This window comes from Entelurus aequoreus, linkage group LG24 (assembly GCF_033978785.1).
Source record: "Entelurus aequoreus isolate RoL-2023_Sb linkage group LG24, RoL_Eaeq_v1.1, whole genome shotgun sequence".
Taxonomy (NCBI): domain Eukaryota; kingdom Metazoa; phylum Chordata; class Actinopteri; order Syngnathiformes; family Syngnathidae; genus Entelurus; species Entelurus aequoreus.
The window spans coordinates 24,319,396-24,340,853 of NC_084754.1; the positions used below are offsets into that span (position 1 = coordinate 24,319,396).

General features: G+C 38.1%; 2 protein-coding genes across 2 annotated transcripts in view; both read left to right on the top strand.

The window, feature by feature from the left end:
- LOC133641566 (serine/threonine-protein kinase H1 homolog) overlaps positions 1–7,019 on the top strand; it is an 11,333-nt gene extending 4,314 nt beyond the window's left edge. The window contains exons 2-4 of the mRNA XM_062035377.1: positions 1–322; positions 1,604–2,521; positions 3,912–7,019. The exon at positions 1–322 is cut by the window's left edge and continues 332 nt beyond it. Coding sequence (XP_061891361.1) covers positions 254–322; positions 1,604–2,521; positions 3,912–4,229 — 1,305 coding nt within the window. The 5' untranslated portion in view covers positions 1–253 and the 3' untranslated portion in view covers positions 4,230–7,019. The remainder of the gene's footprint in view (positions 323–1,603; positions 2,522–3,911) is intronic.
- Positions 7,020–9,663: 2,644 nt separating this feature from the next.
- Positions 9,664–21,458, top strand: part of LOC133641807 (membrane-bound transcription factor site-1 protease-like) — a 47,710-nt gene continuing 35,915 nt past the window's right edge. Inside the window, exons 1-2 of the mRNA XM_062035840.1 lie at positions 9,664–9,955; positions 20,690–21,231. Of these exons, the coding sequence (XP_061891824.1) occupies positions 21,018–21,231 (214 nt within the window). The 5' untranslated portion in view covers positions 9,664–9,955; positions 20,690–21,017. The remainder of the gene's footprint in view (positions 9,956–20,689; positions 21,232–21,458) is intronic.

The window sequence follows — 21,458 nt, forward strand, 5'->3', positions numbered from 1 at the left end:
CATACAGCATGTTTTCAATACTGCAGTGATTTGTCACCTCAGACTTTAGTGGATGGAAATAGTGCATTTTGAGAACAGCCAATGCTGATGCCAGCTTATTGGGACGCCAGTTCAATTCATGAACCCTCTTATCTGAGTCAGGCTTGGCTTGGAAATTTGGATTCCTTGAATGTGTTGAATCAGAAGTTGCGGTGATGAGGCAGGGCTCCTGGTCGCCTGCGTGGCTGGCTGAGCAGAGGCCCCAAGTTATGTGATGGGGTGCAGGAACAGTAAGGTCCTCCCTGAGCCTCCAGGGGATGTTCAGTTGGACCTGGTAAAAAAGGTGAGTAAAGGGCATCACGTGTACTACATCTACCAGACACTTGATAGCATACACCTCCTTAGTTCAATGAGATCCAATGCAAGAGTTTAGTACAGTTTTGACTGATTCGGTATGTACTGCACTGGTATAGATCTGCACGGCATTAGTGTTCCTAATACTTTGGTTATGTTGGCTATGCTACTAAAACTTGATTATGTGATGACACAATATTGGATATTGTTGATTTAAAGGGGAACTGCATGTTTTTTTGTTTTAATTTTGTCTATCGTTTAGAATCATGAGGGACAAGAAGATGGATATATATTTTTAATGCATTCTAACTCATGAATAAGTCTGCTTACAATGGAGTTAATGGGAGGTCCTCTAGTCTGCCCATAAAACTCTCTAAATAACCACCCAAAAGCGCCAACAATACTCCATTTACAATTTGTGACCTGAGTTTTAACCAAGTATTAGTGATATTGTTATTATAAGCGCTATTGCAGACACTTATTTTAGCGGCCCATTGTCACAGAAAGCTAACTGGCTTGTTGCTATATTGTGTCATGAGCAGGTGAGCTGCGTTCTCGCCTCAAAGCTCGTTAAGGTTTATTTTAGATCATAAATAATACTTCTCACCTGGGTAATAGAAGGATGAGCACATAATCAGTCAATTTGGCATCCAATTTAGACAAGGAAATGTCGAGAATGACATGACTTGGTTGCCCCCCCCTTTTTTCTTTGCAAGGATTATGAGTCAATCTTCATATAAATGAGAATATATGAACACCCATCAGTCGGCATTCTAATGACAGCACACATTGTACAGTAAGTGATGTTTTATTATGTTTGTTGTCTCTCATGAGGTCTGCAGTGAGCAGTAATCAGTGATGTTGTCGAAGGAAAAGCTAACGTTGTAATGCGTCTGTGAAATGAATGCGCCGCCGTATGTTTAAAATAAAATTTACTGTGACATCTTTATTACTAAAATGCCCGTCATGTGTCACAATGGTAAATGCAGCTGGGGATTTGTTGGATTATGCACATTATTATTAACAATGGCTTGTCGGGCCTTAAATTAGTGTCACATTTATCCACCTTGGCTGTTTGCCCAAATAGATCTTCTGAGAAGCAATGCAGATACAATTTAATTATGTGGATGAGATTAGTCTGATGCCAAGTTATGGTAATAATCCTACATATTTGAGTTGACTCAGTGTTCCCCTTCCACACCCACCTTCATATTGAACTGTTGTATATGCAGCATCTGGGACCAACTCTATCCATACATTTTTTTTCCAGGTGGATCCGCACCATCAAACTGATGTCTTTAAGCACTTCATTCGAGGTGATGGCACTTTGAGCAAAGTGGGTGAGGCTGGTGGAGAAAGAGAGGACAAGGCCGGCTCCGCCTCCCCATTGCTTACTCAGGCACAAGCTGCCACTCCTGTTGCTTCCACCCAGCAACCTAAAAACCCATCTGAGGTGTCAGACCCTCAAAGGAAAAAAGTGGCAAAATATCGAGCCAAATTTGACCCAAGGGTCACCGCCAAGTATGACATCAAAGCTCTGATAGGTCGAGGAAGTTTTAGCCGCGTGGTCCGCGTTGAACACAAGAGCACTCGGCAGCCATATGCCATAAAGATGATTGAGACACGGTACAGAGAGGGTCGGGAGGTCTGTGAGTCAGAGCTGTGTGTTCTTCGACGGGTTCGCCACACCAATATAATCCAGCTGATGGAGGTCTTTGAGACTGCTGAGCGTGTTTACATGGTGATGGAGCTGGCTACTGGAGGAGAGCTCTTTGACCGCATCATTGCTCGCGGCTCCTTCACGGAGCGAGACGCCACTCGTGTGCTGCAGATGGTGCTGGACGGCGTCAAGTATCTTCACACTTTGGGGATCACGCACCGTGACCTGAAGCCTGAGAACCTGCTGTACTACCACCCGGGAGCAGACTCCAAGATCATCATCACCGACTTTGGTTTGGCCAGCAGCAGGAAGAAGGGAGACGAATGTCTGATGAAGACCACATGCGGCACGCCTGAGTACATTGCCCCAGAGATTCTAGTGAGAAAACCATACACAAATGCTGTGGACATGTGGGCATTGGGGGTGATCTCATACATCCTGCTGAGCGGAACCATGCCATTTGAGGATGACAACCGCATGAGGCTCTACCGTCAGATCCTCAAGGGGAAGTACAGCTTTTCTGGAGAGGTGAGTAATGACATGCTGACACACATTTACATAACGGTGACTTAAACCTTCATGTATGTTAGTATTGTTAATATTTTGCCAAAAAAATTGGCTGCACAATTGCTCAAACTAGTAATGAATGCTATCATGTTCAGTGAACAGCATATATCTCCAATTGTTTCAATTATGAACATGGTCTACTTACTAAATTTACTTGAAACTCTGCTGCACTATTGCACATATTTGAAGTCACGTTTGTAAAATAATTAATAGATTATATGATGTACTATAAAACCAGTTCTTGAAAAGGGTTCATATATATAATATTTTGCATATTGAAGCACATTTCTTCATAGGAATCATGTAAAAATTTAAAATGGGTTCCAGTCTCGACAAAAGTCCATATTTTAATAAAAGTTAGCACACTTTGAACACAATATACAGCGCTTTTCAGCACTGAATATGAAACAAAACAAGGGGGTGATGAATCAATATTGAAAAAAACTAAACAACTAGCTAAACTGTCTTCCTCCTATGTCTCTTCCTTGCTGACACACACTATCACAAGCACTGTGGTGCACTCACAGTTTGAAATCACAAAACTCCTTTACTTTTAAACAGCCAGGGTGCTACAATTATTAGAAATACAAGATAAACACTTTATCCCGTTGGTTAATCTTCTTTGTGTGCAATGTAAGATGTAAGGTAGGGGGAAGGCAGTGTCGACAATACTGTGGATACTTTCCTGAAACCACACATCGCTTGTCCGTTGCTTTTTTGGACTCATATTGAGCTAACAAAACTAGAAAAATGTTTAAAAGAGATAATATAAATAAACAAAAGGTACACAAAGTATCACTTAGCACGGTAGCTAATGACAGCATTGCTCTGCTCTGCTGACCAAATAAGCGCCGCAGATTGATTGCTGTGCTGTTTGGTCTGTTGTTCGTAAATTTAAAAGTAGAATAAGGGGTTAATATCCCCACCTTCTACCATCCTAGTCACGTCCGTTGTGTCCTTGGGCAAGACACTTCACCCTTGCTCCTGATGGCTGCTGGTTAGCGCCTTGCATGGCAGCTCCCGCCATCAGTGTGTGAATGTGTGTGTGAATGGGTGAATGTGGAAATAGTGTCAAAGCGCTTTGAGTACCTTGAAGGTAGAAAAGCGCTATACAAGTATAACCCATTTGTAATATAAATCAAGGTTTCACTGTACTGTATGTAATGCTGTATTATTATCAGACTATTTGAATAATGAAGAACCGGGGCAAACTTACAGTGGGTGTACAATGAACACCTTTGCTTGACATTATATTTTTTTATGTGTTGCAATTATATTGACAGTTAAATTAAGCACCTTTTCAATTAAGTTTGATTGCATACTTATGCCACATTTGTGTTCATTCCCCCAGCCATGGCCGAGCGTGTCCAATCTTGCCAAAGACTTTGTGGAGCGAATTCTAACAGTAGATCCGAGTGAGCGGCTGACTGCCGGCCAGGCTCTCAAGCACCCCTGGATCATCAGCATGGCTGCTGCCTCTTCCATGAAGAACCTCCAACGCTGTATATCTCAGAACCTGCTGAAGCGGGCGTCGTCTCGTTGCCACAGCACCAAGTCAGCTCAGTCCACACGCTCTAGTCGCTCGACCAAATCCAACAAAGCTCGACGCGTTCGAGAAAAGGAGCTGCGCGAGCTGAACCGACGTTATCAGCAGCAGTACAACGGCTGAAACAGAACTCGGCATAACATCAATGAGCTTCCTGACCCACAAAACTAAACTCAGAAAGCAACCTGATGTGTCAAAGTCTTGACAACCAACAACGTATGGACTCTTTGCTTCCAGTGAGAATAAATCAAAAATAATTCCTGAACTTTTAAGGACCAACTTGCATACCCTTTTTGTTCTCTAATGAAAACAGACACTAAGGGCCTGATTTACTAAAAGTTTGCGTGTACTAAAACACTTGCAAACCTGATACCACACGCAAAGCAGATCTACTAAACGTAAGCAAAGTGGATTGCGTCTGTTAAGTGAGCAGAATAAGGCGTGCAATACATGTTACGTCTGTGTTTATTATTATGCAAAATATATGCTGTTCATCCAAGCGCCCACAATGTGGGAGGAGATGATGCAAATATATTATACAGTGCACACCATTGTGCGAGCACTATTTAGCGTTTTATTTAGCACGTCTGAAAGTATGTGCTTGCGCTGCAAAGACGGATGACTGACAGAGAGTGCTCCGTCATACATGTATTTCAACATATTGGCATGGTCTGTCAGAAATCAAATATCTTAACATATTGTCTATTCAGCAACATTGTTTTATATTTTTATAGCTGAATGCTGGGGTACCTATGGGGCTAATTAAAACAAATTCAGTTCATGCGCTATGGTGTCTGCTGGCGTTTTTTTGAATGCCGTTTGATTTGTCATTTATAATACACATTATTAACATATCTCCTGTATAAAAAAAACTTCTTGAAGTATGCAGCCTCTCTCTCATGAGCTTACCTTCAGTGCTGATAAAAAGTGGCTTCTGTTGTAGATACACTTTGGACTGTGTCTAAAATGCCCATCTAAAGTGGTAGTTGCCTCCTGCATGTTTGAAAACATAGCCTACGCCTCAGGTTGGAGCATGATAAAATGAATATGTAGTAAATGATCGCGAGGCTCCGTGGTGATGCCCTGTAAATGTAGTACACGCAAAATAGTCATCTAAATAAGGCGGTCTACACTAATTTTGGATTGTACACGGAGTGTTAGATCACACACAACGCGCCGACTAATAGTTCACACAATTTTATAGATTTCACACGCTGTTTTAGCGCATGAAATCAAGATCTTAGTAAATCAGGTCCTAAGTGTTTTACCACAAGATCATCTCTCCATTGATGCATCCTTCTCTCTCACAGGGAGGAGCACTCCCAATTCCCCCGAGTCCCTGTTTTGACATGTATTTATTTATTAATGTGGACAGTCTTCATTCAGTTGGTCACTGGATAATGACTATCAACGAGGATCTGTTGAACAGAGTTCTGGGTACTGAAGTTACTTAAGAGCAGGGCAATCCCTCTCAAACTCTTGATTGATGACAATTGCTGTGAATTATTGTACTAAGCGTCTTACGAGTGTAGCTGATGCAGCAACCTCCAACGACCAAAATGAAGTCATGTTTTGTCTTAAGTCAAAGCTTGCATCGTCTTGCCATATAGTGTTTTTCAAGCTGCCATAAGATTGTGAATCTTTGGTGGGTCAGTTCAGTTGACATACGACACACAGCTCTGCTCCTAGTGCATTTTATTGTAAAGTAGATTTCAATATTGCTGCTATGAGCACTGTGATGTATTTGGCTTCTTGGGATACATGTCCATTTAAGCACCTGCTGTTTAGACCATCTTGTTTTAAAAGCAAGAAAGACAAAGCTTGTAATTAAATCCTGATTAGTTGTAACGAAACAAAGCCCGTTGGAAATCAACTACATACGGCTGGACTGACTTTGAATTTGATTTCTTTTACATGTAAATGGGTAGTAATTCATTGTTGCCCAGTAACTAACAAGGGTTTTAAAATTATTATGACGGTTTTGAACTTTTAATCTGGATACATCTCACAAGGTCATAATGGACCAGTTAGGAAGAATGAACACATCACACTTCCTGAAGGATCTATCCATAGCAAGTGCAATATAATCTACAAGTCCAGTGTGTTTCTGATTCGGAAGAAGTTTTGAGCTGGATACTACATTTCCAGCACCACAGTGGCACATCCGCATCAGAGATTGGTTGTTCTGTGCATTAATCGGCTCTGAGTGTTTTTACTCTGGACACTGGTTGATTAAATTGCCCATTAGTATTAATGTGAGTGCAAATGGTTGTCTGTCTGTTCCCTTCAGTGTGCAGCATCAAGTCAGCTGGGATAGGCTCAAGCCCACCCAGAAGAGGATAAACAGTTTAATTAATACATAGCTTAATGCCACTCTTGACTTTAACATTAGGTGTAGAGCTAGTGCAGTATACAACTATGCACCCTTTATATGTAAGTTTATTTTGAGGTGAGAATAATACAATTGTCTTTATTTAAAGTTAAAGTCCCAACAATAGTCACACACACACTAGGTGTGGGGAAATTACCCTCTGGATTTGACCTATCCCCATGTTCCACCCCCTGGGAGGTGAGGGGAGCAGTGAACAGCAGCGGTGGCAGCGCTCGAGAATCATTTGGGGATTTAACCCCCAATTCCAAACCTTGATGCTGAGTGCCAAGCAGGGAGGCAATGGGTCCCACTTATATAATGGCTGGTATGACTTGGCTGGGGTTTGAATTCACGACCTTCCAGTCTCAGGGCGGACACTCTAACCACAAGGCCACTGAGCAGGTCTTATTTGCACTTATATTGGGAAAAAAAAAGCTTTATGAAAAAGAGTCATATTCAAATCCTCGAAACTTTCGATTTGAACCCATTAGAGTCCCCGTTTTTTTTATAGTTCTCATCATCCATAAACTGACTTTAGTGTGTATGTGTGTATATATATATATATATATATATATATATATATATATATATATATATATATATATATATATATATATATATATATATATATATATATATATATATGTATATATATATATATATATATATATATATATGTATATGTATATATACACACAGGATATTTCCAGTGAGGTCTAACACTCACAGATTAAAATGTTCTGTGTACAGTAATTTGGCAAAGCACTTTTTTTATTTTTTTATTTTATTATAATTGTTTTTAACAATCAGATTTTGTTAATTCAGGTCTCGTGTTAATGTTCATTCCCCCCCTAAAGAAAACAACTTAATTAGTTCCCCCAATACTTTCAGTAAGAATGTTGCTGTGATGTACCAAGACATGCAAAGGTTGTTGTGAACTTTTGAACAAATACTGGAAACTTAACTGAGCCATTTTAGCTGACCTCAGTGTTTCTATGAATATTTTGCTAAAATTCTGATTCTGTTGCTGTTTGTATTTTCCTCATAAACATGTTTTTTCCTACCGTTGAAAATAAATTAGTTGCATATAAAAAACTGAGGCTACAGATGATCCCCGCACTCATAAGCACTTGTTAAATAGTATTGGACATTGCCTGGTTTCATTCCCCCAAAGGAAATGTGCCTTTTAATATGACTTTAATGGTTGAGAAGGAGTTCTAGAATACAGCAAACCATCTGAAGTGTTGCGTTATCTAGCTCCATCATTGACTACTCTATGTATGCTGTTATGACTAACCAAATCAATTCCTTTTTGTTTTGCAGCATGTCAACACGGCAGCGCTTTCTTTCTGTTTTTATTTACCTGCGATTATATGTAAATGACGATGCCCAAAATGAAGTAAACAGCAGTTACCCAAAAGCAATTAATTTTTGATATTTTGTATAAATAAACATGTCGATTCTTCTACCATTAGTTTTCTTATTTGTCTGAAACCATGTGTTTTACTGTGTTCTGTGCCAATAAAAACGAAAACCTGACATGTATTTTGGATGTTCTTAATATTCTTAGAGATAGATCATTGTTTGTGACTGTTCATAGTAGTTTAGATGACTGCTGTATTTATAGTTTGTATTCAATCAATCAATCAATGTTTATTTATATATCTCTAAATCACAAGTGTCTTAATTTGTTGACTACATAATAGTTTCCTAATGAGTTTACACTACCCTTAAATATGTCTTATGGTACAACATCCATCCATCCATTTTGTACCGCTTGTCCCTCATCACAACATACACTATATTGCCAAAAGTATTTGGCCAGCCATCCAACTGATGAGAATCAGGTGTCCTAATCACTTGGCCCAGTCACAGGTGTATAAAATTAAGCACTTAGGGATGGAGACTATTTCTACAAACATTTGTGAAAGAATGGGCCTCAGTGATTTCCAGTGTGGAACTGTCATCGGATGCCACCTGTGCAACAAATTCAGTCGTGAAATGTCCTAACTCCTAAATATTACAAAGTCAACTGTTGGCTTTATTATAAGAAAAGTGAAGAGTTGGGGAACAACAGCAACTGAGCCACGTAAACTGACAGAGAGGGGTCAGTGGATGTTGAAGCGCATAGTGCAAAGACTTTCTGCACAGTCAGTTGCTACAGAACTCCAAACTTCATGTGACCTTCCAATCAAACCACACGTACAGTACGCAGAGAGCTTCATGGAATGGGTTTCCATGGCCGAGCAGCTGCATCTAAGCCATACATCAAGTCTAATGCAAAGCGTCGGAAGCAGTGGTGTTAAGCATGTCACCACTGGACTTTAGAGCAGTGGAGACGTGTTCTCTGGAGTGATGAATCACGCTTTTCCTCCTGGCAATCTGGTGGACGAGTCTGGATTTGGAGGTTGCCAGGAGAACGGTACATTTCGGACTGCATTGTGCCGAGTGTGAAATTTGGTGGAGGAGGAACTATGGTGTGGGGTTGTTTTTCAGGAGTTGGGCTTGGCCTCTTAGTTCCAGTGAAAGGAACTTTGAATGCTCCAGGATACCAAAACATTTTGGAAATTTCCATGCTTCCAACCTTGTGGGAACAGTTTGGAGCTGACCCTTTCCTCTTCAAACATGACTGTGCACCAGTGCACAAAGCAAGGTCCATAAAGACATGGATGGCAGAGTCTGGTGTGGATAAACTTGACTGGCCTGCACAGAGGCCTGAACCCGATAGAACACCTTTGGGATGAATTAGAACGGAGACTGAGAGCCAGGCCTTCTCAAACCAACATCAGTGTGTGCTTTCGGAAGAATGGTGGAAAATTCCTATAAACACACTCCGCAACCTTGTGGACAGCCTTCCCAGAAGAGTTGAAACTGTAATAGCTGTAAAAGGTGGACCCACATCATATTGAACCCTATGGGTTAGAAATGGGATGGCACTTCAAGTTCATATGTGAGTCAAGGCAGGTGGCCAAATACTTTTGGCAATATAGTGTATCATGCATAAATATGGATCTCCATAGCAATTTGTCACCTCCACATTAGACATAATGTGAAACAGCGCCCACTAATGGAAACATTCAACATGGCTGCTGCTCGAGTTCTTTGGGTTGCCAAATGTAACAAAGTACGCTATTATACGATACGCACGCTCCACATTGTAGTGAATGTACCGAATATCCTCGAGTAAAAAAATGCACAATAATATTTGATAAACATTTTATTTTAATTAAGAAAAACGATATATCCACTCGTGTGATATTGTTTGGAAGATATAAGTCGTCTATAAATGAGTTTTAGGAGTACTATGTACACAAACCTGGCAACCAATCGTAACCAGACGTCAGTGGACTGCGGCTGGAGGTAGTGAGTTTGCTAACTAGCTTTTGTTCGAGGTTAGCAGTAGAAGGACTGGAGACGTCAACTGTCACAACAAGAAGCCTAATAAAATTACAGCAGACGCACAAGAAAGAGTTACTTGGTGAGTAACATCTCACACATTTCATAAAAGCAACGTTTGCTAAACACAATAATACAAGGCTAGCTAGCATATGCTATGCATGTGATTTGGCTGCTGCTATCCAAAATCAGCGTTCAAAACATACACTGCCCAATAAGACGTGTCCTTGTAAGTAAATATTGTGTCGATTATTTCCAAATACTATTATTCGGTGTCGATGAAACAATTGACAACCGAAAATTATATTTTACGCGGCCAGAATCACCCACTGATTGTATTGTTTACATCGATTAAGCTAGTGTTTCTTTTTGTCGTCTGCTTTTGTTTACGACTTACTAGCAAACATTCAACAGCACCCGAATTGCTCATCAAATTATGACATTTAAATGCAACACATTTTTTAATGCAAATTATACATAGTATGTGATAGTTAGTCACCTCAAATCAGCCTACATTACATGCACATCAATAAACATTATGTGATTGCTATTTGTATCAATATAAAAACAATTTGCCCAAATATTGTCAGTACTGTTCTGACTAGCTTGGGAGTTACCCATGTTCCTAAATAGTAGTTAGGCTGTAGTTTAATGCAGCCTTTGTGGCTTGCTTGTTGACACAAGTTGTTCCCAGTCCTAGCTTTTACAGCCCTGCCCTGAACAGTTTCCTTATTTTTATTTCTTTTTTTCTTAACTAGTAGCGGTTTTGTTGACTCTGCATAAAACCTGCCCCCTCACCCCTTGTTTGACTTGACTATCCAGTTATTATATGGCCTACACCCTTACTGAAACAGATGTTGAGCTGCAGGTTGTATTTCTTGCATAATAAAGATCAGGAATTGTGACTACAGTGCACAAGCATTTAAGCGTTTAAATGCTTTGACAGAAACTAGTTTCATCCTAGGGCTGGACGTTTATGTCAAATATAATAATCATGGTTATTTCGATTGATATTGAATTGACTATTCATTATTTTTAAATCCTAACTGTTTATAATACCACCAAAACTCAACTTTAAATTAGATTTTAAAGAACTACTTTATAGAAGTTAGTAACGGATAACCAAAAGTAAAAAAAAGAATCGTACCAACTAGTGTTGTCCCGATACCAATATTTTGGTACCGGTACCAAAATTATTTTGATACTTTTCTAAATAAAGGGGACCACAAAAAATGTCATTATTGTCTTTATTTTAACAAAAAATGTTACGGTACATTAAACACGTTTCTTATTGCAAGTTTATTAATCTACTTGTTCGTTTACTGTTAATATCTGCTTACTTTCTCTTTTAACATGTTCTATCTACACTTCTGTTAAAATTTAAATAATCACTTGTCCTTATGTTGTTTGATACTTTACATTAGTTTTGGATGATACCACAAATTTGGGTATCAATCCGATACCAAGTAGTTACAGAATCAAACATTAGTCATATTCAAAGTCCTCATTTGGCCAGGGACATATTTCCTGAGTTTATAAACATAATATAAATTTAACAAAATGAAAAAAGATTTTGTGATGCTAAAAAATATCGATTTAATCATAGTAGTATCGGCTAAATACTCTCCTGTATCTTGGTGGATGTTAGGTGTAGATCCACCAATGTCGTTTGTTTATATTGTAGCGTCCCGGAAGAGTTGGTGCTGCAGGGAATTCTGGGAATTTGTTCAGTAGTGTTTATGTTGTGTTGTGTTGTGGTGCAAATATTCTCCCAAAATGTGTTTGTCATTGTTGTTTAGTGTGGTTTCATTATATGGCACAGATTTATGACAGTGTTGGCGTTCATACGGCCACACATAGTGTGACATTTATGGCTGTTGACTAAATTTGCATTTCATTCACTTGTGTGTGGTGTGTTCAAAGTCAAGATAGTAGATTTTAAATGATCGGACATCGTGAAATCTTGACTTGACTTTGTCGAATATAGATTGTATCTAACATATCCACTTCTATATCTCAGGCGCGCTGCGGTCTTTAGTGAGGCATGAATAGTTTTCACTCGTTCTACGGCAATGATGCTTGAAATAGTTGTGCTGTATATGTCGCCATGGGGACAAGGATTAGTGATTTAGAAGTAGTTGCAACACTGCGAATAGACATTAGCCCCTAGCTAGCTAGCCATGTCTTAAAGCACCTCTTCCTGAGGGCGTTTGCGCTGCCGCGAACATGCTCATCTGCATCACACGACACGACGTGACGACGACGGGTGGGGGACCACGCGCGAACACACGACGACGACTGGTGGGGGACCGGTACTTATTAGAGGCGGTATAGTACCGATTATGACTCATTAGTATCACGGTACTATACTAATACCGGTATACCATACATCCCTGGTACCAACACTAAAATTTAAATTACAATAGCGATCAGTTTTTCCGTTTACATTTTTTAAATTCCCGTTGTGTACCTTTTACACTTATTTTAGCACCCTAGAGTGTGTTCTTTTTGTGTCATTAAATTTGATAAAATGTCAGTTAATTAAATGCAAAAATCCTCAGATTTATTGGTGAAATACATATTTTGACAGTTTTGACCAGTATTTTAAGTCAAAGCATAATAATTGTGGTAATGTACTTATTAAGTACATTATGCTTGTGTAAAGTACTTTTTGAAACCTTTATTTTGTTAGCACACTCAGACTGGATGTTGCGCACAGAGCTGTTATTGTGAAGGAGGGTGAAGTGTGCTGTTATTCCGAGCTTGACGTGTAGGGACAACTTGAGGCTGTTTAAAAAAAAAAGAAGACAAAACCTCTGAAGTTGTGACTGCTGTCCTGTTTGTACATTGATCTTACATCGATGATGTCGTTCAAAACAACACAAGCAGATGAGATGTTTTGTAGGTGTACGGATGGTTCTTGCTATTTTTAGCATTGTAGTTAAATCGCTGTTTCAAGCGGCTGTCTTGACGTTGTTTAGTTCAAGAAGGGGTGGTTGAATGTTTCAGGGATGAATGAGTAGTACTGGACACATTGTTTTCCCAAACAAATGTACCGTATTTTTCTGATTATAAGTCGCAGTTTTTTTCATAGTTTGGCCGGGGGTGCGACTTATACTCTGGAGCGACTTATGAGTGAAATTATTAACACAATACCGTAAAATATCAAATTATATTATTTATCTCATTCACGTAAGAGACTAGGGGTGTATCAGCAATCGTCATACACACACGTCAACCAATAAAAATTTGGCGGGGGCGGGTCATGGCAGAAGTGCATTGTGAAAAAAAAGATGCTACCTGCTACTATTTCCGTACCTATGAAAATTGATCATTTCAACATTGGCGGTAACTTATAAAAACTGAGAAGGGCTGAACAAAAATGGCACAGAAAAGGAAATCATATGCTGCAGGTTACAAGCTGGAAGTAGTGAAATATGCAGCAGAAAACTGCAATCGAGCAGCAGAAAGAAAGTTTGGAGTAAGCGAGAAACTTGTAAGGGACTAGTGAAAAATGTCCCCAAAAAATTTGACTTAAACTCTAGTGCGACTTATATATGTTTTTTTCCTTCTTTATTATGCATTTTGGGCCGGTGCGATTTATACTCCGGAGTGATTTATAATCCAAAAAATACGGTACTTTCCCCTCACACTGACAGCATTTCAGGCACATTTTTGTCAAGTTTTGTGATATTCTGCGTTTAACGGGGGATTCCGTTTTATTGGCCCATTCTGTGATTCCAACTGCGGTTACGTGAATGCGGAAATCATATATGGCCTTATTCTGTTTTGTTAGTGATGGCATTTTAGCACTTTGTCAAATAAAAGTAGCATCCATGGTGATACCCAAACTTTTAGTCTTTTTTTTCACTCATTCGCTCACTCATCCGTTTGACCTTTACAAGCTCAAGAATAACCATGCACGTTGCACGGCACATTAATAGTTATTTCCGATTATGACATTTCTATGATTGTGAGAAGCCAAAATTGAAATTGTGATTAAAATTCCATCAATTCCAGCCCTATTTCATCCACACAAATGTGTATTGCTTTTTTGACAAGTGTGTACAAAGAAAACTAGTTATTTACTCATCATCGTGCTTGTTTCTGTAGATTATTGGCGTGTACAACATTTCTAATTGAATTGAGAATGCCTCTCACATGACTGCACAAATGGTTGCCAAAGCTCACAAGAATTCTTATGTCAAAAATGATGTATCGATACACGTCTTTCAAGAATCTGAGATGAATGATAATGTTACCGATTTTATAACCCTAATGCAAATATGATAGTTGGAAGAAAGGAAGTTGTTTCAGGGAGTAATTGTATATTTAGTAAAAAAACAGAAGACATGACTGAAATGATTGTAACTATAGTAGACCGGAGAAACCTGTGATATGTTACAATTGTTTTTTTTTGTTCCAAGATAAGCTTCGATGTAAATACTGATGTATTTATGTAAATACTATGATATACTGATTATTTACTAAACATTGACCAATGTTTAGTGTGAGTGGTATTTTGATACTATTCCTCTTATCGAAGGTTATCAACCTAATCTGACAAGCTCCTGTATATAGTTGAGGCGTGAAACACAAGAGAATATACTGGTGTTGAGTTGATAAAGCATCTTCTATCATCACATCTTTGTCAACATAAACAAGAAGAAAGTAAAGAGGTGGTTGTGCTAAAAGTTTATACACTACATTACTTAGAAGGTTTACTGTTGTAGACGGTAACCAGAACAGGGCCGGAACTACGAGTAAATATGAAATTTAAACCCGGGGTCGGCAACCTGCAGCTCTTTAGCGCTGCCCTAGTGGCTCCCTGGAGCTTTTTCAATAATGTATGAAATATGGACAAAGTTGGGGGGGAAAATGTATTTTTGGTTTTAATATGGTTTCTGTTGAAGAACAACCATGACACAAACCTCCCTAATTGTTAGAAAGCCCACTGTTTATATTAAACATGCTTCACAGATGAGAGTATTTGGTGAGCGCCATTTTGTTTTACTAATTTCGGCAGTCCTTGAACTCACCGTAGTTTGTTTAAATATACAATTTTTTCCGACGCTGCCATAGAAAGACATGTTTTATGCCACTCCTTCTTTGTCTCATTTTGTCCACCAAACTTTTTTATGCTGTGTGTGAATGCACAAATGTGAGCTTTGTTGATGTTATTGACTTGTTGGAGTGCTAATCCGACATATATTTGGTCACTGCACCGTTGCAATCTAATCGATGCTAACATGCTATTTAGGCTAGCTGTATGTACATATTGCTTCATTATGCCTCATTTGTAGGTATATTTGAGTTCATTTAATTTAATTTGTGTTCTCTGTGTATTTAATTTATATTTGCATTATCTGTATGTAATATTGGCTGCTTTTCTGATACTTGTTTGTGTGCCATGTTGTTATAGACCACAGCAAACGTTATCCAGCTTGCAAAGATTGTAATAAATTCATGAGAAGAAGACAGTTTGCCGTTTTCTTTAACTTGGACTTGGATCTATACCTTTGGCCATCTAAGCCAGTAATTTCCAGGAGTTGTCTCACCCATTGACAAGCCTCCATTTTACTAATGTGTAGAAAATATGTAGTAAAATGTGTAAAATAAATATTACATTTCTGTCAACAAAGATTTGTGTCAGCCTGCGAAACATAGGTATTTTGATAGTAGGCTAACATAGCTAATACAGACACATCATGTGTTGCCCTCAATATAAGACTTATATGAGGCTTTTAATATTTTGCGGCTCCAGGCAGATAATTTATTTTTTATTTTTGGTCCAATATGGCTCTTTCAACATTTTGGGTTGCTGACCACTGCATTAGACCAATAAAGGGGATAAGATAAGACTGAATTTGTGTCAGCAATTAGGGTGCGCATGTTAAATGTGTACCAACACAACTGGCCCAAAATGTAATACATACATGTGACAATTGAGTGTTTGGTTATACATCCAAAGTTTACATTTGAAAAGCGACACTAAGAAGACTCTCATTCTCCTTGTAATATGTTTTATTATTTGCGATGTGAATACAGCCATTCCGGACATAGAACGTTTTGTTTGAAATCTATTGGAATAGTATTTGATGTCGATATAAATACTGATACTGATACTACTAGCAGAATCATATTGTTCAAATTGTTCTCAATTGATTTTGAATATAGAACATGTCATGTACATGTATAACCATTAAATATGTCCTAAGTTTGATACATCACGGAACACTTATTCACTGTTCATTGTACAGATTTGTATTACACTCTTACTTAAACTGGCATTGAAGTTGTTGTCATTGTTGCATATAATGTTTGCTGCATTACTACATGCTTTAATCTCGAACACTCATTTTCATTCAGGGCCACATCGCAGTTATGATTGCCCTCAGAGGGCCGCTTGCAACTGTCAATGTACTGTATAAATACAAAAACTTATAACCTCATGATTACTGCCTCATATTAGTACACAATTGCATATGCATTTGGTAACTTGTTTTGAAATCATAAGTGCGTTGTTACAGCTTAGCAGAGCAGTAAACACACATTCATTTATCTGTGGTATTAGTGTTGGCCCTGCGATGAGGTGGCGACTTGTCCAGGGTGTACCCCACCTTCCGCCCGATTGTAGCTGAGATAGGCTCCAGCGACCCCGAAGGGAATAAGCGGTAGAAAATTGATGGATGGATTAGTGTATTCACAGCAGTAAAACTATTAAAAAATATATATATGTTATATTTCTAATATTTATTCCAATAATTTCAGGTCAGTTTGGCATGCCTAATCTTTTTTCTTGGTATATACAGCAACTGACATTAAAAGCTATAAATGTTGTCTGTTTATGGTGGGGCGAGGAAAGCAAGAAAGATTCGCAAATGTAATTTTGTCATGCTTAAATAAAAACTAGTCCTTGTTTATGAGCAATATGTTTACAAAAAAGTCACAAAAAACATGTACAAATTTATTGATAAAGTACATATCAGATACTAAATTAGCTGAGCAAATTTGAATGTCATCCACATTATTCGCATCCAAATTCTGTTTGTGTCTTGCAAGCCATAATCGCCTTCTTTCTTTCTAGACAATCGCTCTGTCCGCACTCTCTGTTTTTTACAAATTTGTGCAGAAACAGTAGGCGTACTGTAGATGTTTTTATCTGTTTGCTCAATTCTGACAGCCACAAAACCACTGCTAAAGTTAACTATTTAGCTTTAGCAGAGATGCTAACAGTCCCTTTCACCGACAATATATTGTTGGGCTTTACCATTGCTGACATTCTGGTTGTTGTTGTTACATGAAAGAAAACACGTGATGTGAAGCACACTGCACCTTTTGTGAGAGAACAGTCCTATGGCATATCTGACAAATTGCTGTTATGTTTGCTCATATTTTTTTAAAAATTAGTTTAACATAGTACTCCGGCTTCGTCCCACCTCCAAAGACATGCACCTGGGGATAGGTTGATTGGCAACACTAAATGGTCCCTAGTGTGTGAATGTTGTCTGTCTATCTGTGTTGGCCCTGCGATGAGGTGGCGACTTGTCCAGGGTGTACTACTACTGCCCGAATGCAGCTGAGATAGGCTCCAGCACCCCCCGCGACCCCAAAAGGAAAAGGCGGTAGAAGATGGATGGATGGATAGATAGTCTTCTGGTGTATTTAATTAGTTTAACCATTTTGGTTTCCATTGTGAAAGAGCAGTAAATGAATTCATATACCTACAATTCATTTTGGTCCTCTGTACTTTTTTGTCCATATGGATGTAAAATGGTCTTAAATTATATTAATTGTGGTCTTAAAAAGTCCTAAATTCGACTTGTTAGAACCTGTAGAGACCCTGATATTCACAGAGAAAGAATAAAATGCTGTTTATTTTGCAGAGCTAAAAAGAATGTGTATATTTGGGGGGAAAAACAACAGTGCTTTGTAAGAAAACATCCTTAGTCAATAGAGAGCTGGTTTTCATGTGCTGAATTTGGCCAGTTTGTGTCGTGTATGGGGCCTTTGTCCTAATGGGTTTGTTTAACTATGTATGACATTGTGTCATTTTGGGTGTGTACTTGTGTTTCTACTGACAGGGTTGTCCCCGCCTCAGTCCAGGTAGCAAAACTTGTAATGTAACACAGCCTCATCCCTGCTATTGACACCATAGCTATTTCATACAAATGACAGACACAACATTATATATACGTTAAGACATGTTTTTAAGACATTATAATCATATTTTCACATTCACATCTGCCACTTTAGACCAAAGTTAAATATGATACATGATTTCAAAGGCCAACATATCTGCTATTAGGGATGCAATGATTTGAAAATTTCATATTATGGTTATTGTAACCATGTACTTATATACACACTGAAATCTTTTGACAACATTTCTTGTTTTTTTTAAATAACTAAAATAGACTCACTGTTAGAAAACCCACTATTTGGCATGTTTGCGTTTCTTATGCGTCACTGTAAGGATGTAATGATATGGAAATTTCACATCACGGTTATTGTGACCAAAACTATCACGGTTATCTTTATCACAGTATTGTTGACTGTGCTTAAAAAGTAGTTATGCACACACAATAAAATATTTGCATTAACTTGATGTGCTTGGTTGAAGAACTTTGATAGTAGTGGTATTGATAAAAATAGTACTAATTTCTCTCACCCGGACTCATAAAACCAAAGTAAAGCAACATGAAAACATCATTCTCCGAATCCTGCCTTACAGTTATAGTGTGCTGAAATGACATTATATTTGTTTTCGTGATTATACAGGGTGTTAAACTTGGGTCGGATCATTTCTGAGAGTCCATTACTCTAGCCTGGTTTGACAACACAATGTCCACTGGCTTTATACGGATAAACACAAACGTCACACAATAAAACAAAGTGGTCATAGCTTTCGAGATTCTTATAATTTAAATTCTTTCAATGTGTAGAATGGGGTGGGTTGAAAAATTACGATGTTCAGAAAGTCGGGGAAGATGTCTCTGTACTCTTTCTACTGTACTCTTTCTACTGTACTCCACTGAGACTTGTGGATCTTGTACGGATCCTTGCATCTAATTACGACTGTTTGCTCTTTTTAACGACGAAGGGACTTCTTATCTAATGACTGACGGTATTTATTCACAGTTTTACAGCCGGTGTAATGTTATTTTCCACTGAATAGTTTGGAAATATTACATGTAGCGGCGAGCGCAATAGTAAATGATGACGTTTGCCCTTCAAAATGTATTCCGGCAACGCACTTCCGGGAAAAATCAGAACCCCTCTATACTTTTGGCCACTGTAAAGCCAGTAATTTTCGAGGAGTCATCTCACACCTCTAAGAAACTCTTCGTTTTACTAAAAAATAATACTTTCTTAATAGAAGAAACATTCCTGCCTTCCTAAAAGCTATAGTTTTAAAAATTATAATATAATTTATAGTTAGGTGTGTAAATATGTTTCTTCTTCCATTTTAATTTGCAAAAGATTATTTTGAAGTTGCTTCACTTCCGGTTTATGTGAGTTCACTTCCTCTTATAGACCCCTCCTTGCTGTATTTCTTTGTGTATAGATCGATCACTTTGTCTACATAAGTTTATATAGGGGTGTCATTTCTTAATGGGAAAAAAATGTTAATTTATCTTGTAATAATTCTCCTCTTTCTGCTGTAAAAATTGTGAATGATCCACATGACAGTCTTGTGGGGAAACTTTGCTTTGATCAGAAAAATAACATAAAAATCCGCAATTATTCCAAAATGATTGTGTGTCTGTCTCCTATGTAATTGCACTCTGGAATAATGTTGTGAATGACATATGCTGGGTGAAAACGTGGTCTCTTCCTAACAGGTTTTTACTTACCAACAAAGTCAAAGAGATATCTTTTAAAATCATTCATCGTTATCACCCTGTAAAGACTGTGATGGTTAGATACAAGAAGGACATTGATGTTACCTGCACCTTATGTAACATGCATCCAGAGACTGTTTACCACCTGTTTTGGACTTGTGAAAGCACTCGATCACCATGGCAGGGCATCCGTCGCTTCATCCTGGACAATATTCATGCCAAATTTGTCATGAAGTGATGTGCTATTTGGATCTACACTGTATGAAAAAAAATTTGAAAAGGAATTTTACCTTTACAACCTCATTATACTATTGGCTAAGTTTTATATTCATAATTGTAAGTTTCTCAATACCCGACCTGTTGTTTGTGCCTTTAAAAAAGAATTAGAACTCTATGTTAAAACACTCTCTACCTCTAACAACCAAAAAGCTGTGAAAACGATGAATTTAAAATTTACTGAACTTGTGTGAGCCTATGGCTTCGCACTAATGTTATATATATATATATATATATATATATATATATATATATATATATATATATATATATATATATATATATATATATATATATATATATATTCTATTTTAGTTACTTTATTGAGTTTACAACCCCCTGGCGCTAATTTGTACTGTTTTTGTACTTAATTTGAATATTATTATTTCTCGATTGTTTGTAAATGTTGCAGTTTATAAATAAAGTTTTTAAAATAAAAAATAAAAAAAAACATTTCTCTTGTAATAATGTTAGCATTTAAGCTAGCGAGCTTGCACTGGTCGGTCCATAAATTAATCGAAATGCAGTTATCAATCATGATTTTTCAAATTTTTTAAACTTAAAACGGTAATGCTAACCCCTGGTAGTTTTACCGTAGTTATCATTAATACCTCTGCGTCACTGATAGTTTTAGTCTTAGTCTTCTTCTTTGTACCAGTACTTTTGCTACAGTTCTCATTCTCATTTCTTTCCAGATTTTGGGAATGAAAAAGTTTAACACCGATTGACGCCACCTGATCCTCCATCACTGTTCCTTGCTGGAAAGATTTTCTTCACTTTTCTCAACATGGCAGCTATGTTTCTACTCTGGCCTTGTCACTGAACTTCATCTTGGACTACCACCATGGAGAGAAAACGCAGGAAGAAATTATTTTAGCTCCTCAGAACATTTTCAGTATGGACTCACTTTTGGAGCTGCGGACCTGATATGGTGATTTCCCTGATCCAGGTTTTAGCCTCTCAGTTGCCATCTGAAACAGCAATCTGGCTGCCTGAGTTTTACTAGCCTATATAGAGCACAAGATGTGTGCAGTTTCACTACGCAAAATGCTCCTACCGTCTGTGTGGGTCTCCATACTTATGGGGCTGCTTGCAGGGTTCCTGCCTGTCGTAGGGGTGGAGCCATTGCCAGAGAGTAAATCTGATTCTGATCACACCTCAAGCTTGGAGTCGCCCAGCTTTAATTACTCCCAACTCACTCTCAAACTGGGGTTCTCATCCAAGGTGGTAGAACATGGTAAGAAATGTCAAACTTTTTATAATTTTTTTCAATTATCCTATAGCCATCTTAAATATCTGGGAAAAAATCCTGATGGGTATTTGTGATGTTTAATTTTCTGTTTCCCTCTGCAACGTTATTTACTTTCGGCATTTTATTTTCAAGCAGAATGTACCATTTAGTATTTAAGTCAATGGATATTACTGAGTAACTTTACACAGTATGTTTTATAAGATACGGTATTC